The sequence below is a fragment of the Zosterops lateralis genome (assembly GCF_965231275.1).
Source record: "Zosterops lateralis genome assembly, chromosome: 27".
Classification (NCBI taxonomy): Eukaryota; Metazoa; Chordata; class Aves; order Passeriformes; family Zosteropidae; genus Zosterops; species Zosterops lateralis.
Genome location: NC_139787.1, coordinates 1,106,181 through 1,110,889, shown reverse-complemented (window position 1 = coordinate 1,110,889; position 4,709 = coordinate 1,106,181). Strand labels below are relative to the sequence as shown.

At 46.8% G+C, this 4,709-nt stretch overlaps 1 protein-coding gene across 1 annotated transcript; it reads left to right on the top strand.

The window, feature by feature from the left end:
• Nucleotides 1-1,559: 1,559 nt before the first annotated feature.
• LOC310919470 (uncharacterized protein) lies at nucleotides 1,560-3,269 on the top strand (the record flags this gene model as incomplete). Its single annotated transcript, XM_083878837.1, has 1 exon — nucleotides 1,560-3,269. Exon 1 carries the CDS (start codon nucleotides 2,649-2,651, stop codon nucleotides 3,267-3,269), a length of 621 nt encoding a protein of 206 aa, XP_083734963.1. The 5' UTR covers nucleotides 1,560-2,648.
• Nucleotides 3,270-4,709: the final 1,440 nt, after the last annotated feature.

The window sequence follows — 4,709 nt, the reverse complement described above, 5'->3', positions numbered from 1 at the left end:
ATTTATGGAAATAAGGTCGTGAAAATAAACACGTTAAATCTGAAAAAACCAATTAATTCAACACTCGCATCGTTATATTTTTGGGGTTTTTTTTAATTACTCACTGGGAATGACCACGATGGGGACAGAGGATTGCTCAGCGTCACCTGCCACCCCAAAAAATGAAATCAGGGCACAAACAAACACGCAAAGCACGTGGAGGTGGAGCCAGTTGGGGCAGTTTGTGGTCAACGTTCCGTCCCCTTGGGCTCCCGCGTTTCCGGCGCCGACGTCGCTCCGGCCCTATAAAAGTTGGGGCTTTTGGAGGCTCCCGCCAGTTTCCTTTGGGATCTTCCATCGTTCGGCGGGACCTGAGATCCAGGTGAGTCCTCTTGGGTCTTTTATCAGGGAATTTTTAATATATTTTATAATATTTTAGGGAATTTTTAATAATATTTTAATATCCGCATCTCGCGGATTGGTCGCGGAGAGTTTCTCTTCTTTAGGATTTGGGATTTGGGATTTTTTTTTGGGTTTTTATTTAAAGTTTGTTCTGCCTGGAAGGAGTTTGGAGATGTCACCACCTCCAAAAAAAAAAAAAAAAAAAAAAATCAAAACCACCAGTGGTTGTTTCTCCTGTTCTGCTCCCGGTTAATTTATTTAATTTATTCCGGCCTCGTTAAGGGAATTAAATAAATGAGTGGTGGAGGTTGTGGAGCAGCTCTTGGGACTTCAAACGGGATGGGCGGGATGGGAAGGAGCCGGAAAAATTCCTGCAGGCAAAACCAAGAGGAGGAAACGAGTTTGGGAAATGGGAGTTGGAGATTCTGGGCCGAGAATTCCTTCACAAAAGGATCTGCTGATCAAAAATCTCCTCCCAAAAAAATTCCTGGAATGTCCCAGGAGGAAAATCAGGATGGGAGAGTTGGGAATGTCGAACCTGTGGAGACCTCGGAGATTTTCCAGGAGCTCCAGAAGCTCCAGGAAAGATGGAAAATGATTTTTTCATCAGGAATTGGAGAGAGAAAAATGAGGAATTGGGTTTTTTTCCTCAGGAATTGGAGACAGGAAAAGGAAAAATGGGAATTTTAGGTTGAATATTGAGAAGAAATTGAGTTTTTTCCATGGATTCTCCAACCGGAGCCTTTTCCAGCTCCAGCAGCTCCAGGGAAGGTGGAAATGGATTTTTTTTTGTCAAGAATTGGGGAAAAAAAATGAGAAATTGGATTTTTCCTTCAGGAATTGGAGAGAAAAATGAGGAATTGGATTTTTTCTTCAGGAATTGGAGAGAGAAAAATGAGGAATTGGATTTTTCCTTCAGGAATTTGAGACAGGAAAAGGAAAATTGAGAATTTTAGATTGGATATTGAAAAGAAATTGAGGTTTTTCCATGGATTTCCACCCCAGGAACCGTCCCGGGCCAGGTCGGGCGGGTCGTGCAGGAATTTGGTCAAGGTTGGAACAAGATGAATCGTTGAGATCCTTCCCAAGGCCAAACCAGCCCAGAATTCCTTGGGATAATTACGGGATTTGGGGATCCTGTGGTTGGGAATTCCCAATCCCACCAATCAGGGGGGCAGAGGAGCTGATAAGGAACAGATAAAACCTGGTGGGGTTGAAACCAGAAGGAAATTAAATATTTTTTGGGGTTATGACTTCAATAAATTGGGTAATCCCATAAAATTTGGGATTTTTTTTTTTTTTTGGGGGGGGGGAAGCGAAGCTTCTTCCTGATGGGTTCCCAAGGAAGGAATTAATTAATTTAATTTAATAAATTTATTAAATTTATGGAGTTAATTAATTCATCCTTAATTTCCTTAAAATTCCCTAAATTTTCTTAATTTTTTTTCCTTCAACCCAACATGATCTCACCGAAACTCGATGCCGCAAGTCGCGCTTTAATACCCATAATCCTGATTATTTTAATCAGGATTTTATTATTTTTTAAAATTTTTAAAATTATTTTATTTATTATTTTATTATTTTATTTTATTTTATTTTATTTTATTTTATTTTATTTTATTATTACTTTATTATTTTTTATTTTATTTTTTTATCTCTTTCCCAGCTTTTTTCCATAGCCCAGGGCAAAGGCAAGATTCCTTAAATTCCTTAAATTTCCCTAAATTTCCTCAAATTTTCCTAATTTTTTTCCCCCTCAGCCTCACCGACTCCTCACGCCGCGAGTCGCTCATTAACACCCACAACCCTAATTAATTTTTTTGGTCTCTTTTCCACCTTTTTCCCAGTTTTTTTTTTCCAGAACCCAGGAATTCCTGGCCCAGGCAAATTTTCCTTAAATTCCTTAAATTTCCTTAAATTTCCCTAAATTTCCTCAAATTTTCCTATTTTTTTTTCCCTCAGCCTCACCGACTCCTCACGCCGCGAGTCGCTCATTAACACCCACAACCCTAATTAATTTTTTTTGTCTCTTTTCCACCTTTTTCCCAGCTTTTTTCCCCAGAACCCAGGAATAATGAGCACAGATGGCTTTTCCTTAAATTCCTTAAATTTCCTTAATTTTTTCCCTTCAACCCAACACCAACTCACCAAAACTCAACGCCGCGAGTTCCTCATTAACACCCACAACCCTAATTAATTTTTTTTTTTTTTTCTTTTCCAGCTTTTTCCACCTTTTCCCCCACTTTTTCCCCACCTCTTCCGCAACCATGTCCTACTACTACGAGCAGTGCAAGCAGCCCTTGGTGCCGCCCGCCCTCCTGGCCCAGAAATGCGCCAAGTGTCCCCAGGCCTGCCAGGTGCCCTGTGCCACCAGCTGTGCCACCACCTGTGTCACCCCCTGCCAGGAGCCCTGTGCCACCCAGTGTGTCACCAGCTGTGTCCCCCAGTGCGTGGACACTTGTGCCACCCAGTGTGCCACCACCTGTGTCCCTCAGTGCGTCGACACTTGTGTCCCTCAGTGCGTTGACACTTGTGCCACTCAATGTGCCACCACCTGTGTCCCCCAGTGTGTGGACACTTGTGTCCCCCAGTGTGTGGACACTTGTGTCCCTCAGTGTGTGGACACCTGTGTCCCTCAATGTGTGGACACCTGTGTCCCTCAGTGTGTGGACACCTGTGTCCCTCAGTGTGTGGACACCTGTGTCCCCCAGTGTGTGGACACCTGTGCCACCCAGTGTGCCACCAGCTGTGTCCCCCAGTGCGTGGACACCTGTGTGACCAAGTGTCCCGAGCCCTGTGTCACCAAGTGTGTGGAGCAGTGCCAGGCTGAGGTTTGCACCACCAAGTGCGTGGAGTCCTGTGAGACCGTCTGCATGAAGCCCTGCTGAGACTGCGACCGGGACTGATCCCTGATCCTGATCCTGATCCTGATCCTGAGCTTCATCCTCATCTTGAGCCCAATCCCGATCCTGATCCTGATCCTGATCCTGATCCTGATCCTGGTCCTGAGCTTCATCCTGATCCTGAGCCTGATCCCAATCCCGAGTCTGATTCTGATCCTGATCCGTGATCCCTGATCCTGATACTGATACTGATCCTGATCCTGAGCCTGATCCGGAGTCTGAGGCTGAGGTTGAGACTGAGACTGATCCCTGATCCTGAGACTGATCCTGAGACTGAGACTGAGCCTGAGGCTGATCCCTGAGACTGAACCTGAACCTGAGCCTGATCCCTGATCCTGAGCCCAGTCCTGATCCTGATCCTGATCCTGGTCCTGAGACTGATCCTGAGACTGAGACTGAGCCTGAGATTGATCCCTGAGACTGAACCTGATTCCTGAGACTGAGCCTGGGACTGGGCCTGAGACTGAGACTGAGACTGGGACTGAGACTGAGATTGAGACTGAACCTGATCCTGATCCCGAGTCTCATTCTGATCCTGATCTGATCCCGATAATGATCCTGATCCTGAGCCTGATCCGGAGTCTGAGGCTGAGGCTGAGGCTGAGACTGAGACTGATCCCTGATCCTGATTCCTGATCCTGAGACTGATCCTGAGCCCCATTCCTGAGACTGAGACTGGTCCTGGTCCTGATCCCGATCCTGATCCTGAGACTGGGACTGAGACTGAACCTGAGACTGAGCCTGGGACTGATCCTGAGGCTGATGCTGAGCCTGAGTCTGAGATTGAGACTGAGACTGAGACTGAGCCTGATCCTGATCCCTGATCCTGAGCCTGATTCCTGAGTCTGAGCCTGGGATTGAGCCTGAGTCCAATCCGGATCTTGAGCCTGAGCCTGAGACTGATCCTGAGACTGATCCTGAGACTGAACCTGAACCTGAGTCTGAGACTGAGACTGAGACTGGGACTGAGCCTGAGTCTGATCCTGATCCCTGAGCCTGAGCCTGAGCCTGAGCCTAAGACTGGGACTGGGACTGATCCCGATCCCTGAGCCTGATCCTGAGCCGGATCCCAATCCTGATCCTGATCCCCATCCCCATCCCAATCCCGAGTCTGATCCCGATCCCGATCCTGAGCCGGATCCCAGCCCTGATCCCAAGCCCAATTCCACTCCCAATCTTGATCCCAATTCTGATCCCGATACAATCTGATCCCGACCCTGATCCCGATCCTGATCCCTACCCCGACCCCAATTCCAAGCCTGATCCTGATCCCGATCTCGATCCTGATCCAGATTCAGATTCTGATCCAGATCTCGATCCCAATTCCAATCCGGATCTTGATCCCAATCTCAATCTTGATCCCAATCCCAATCCCAATCCCAATCCCACCCTGATCCCAATCCTGATCCTGATCCTGATCCTGAT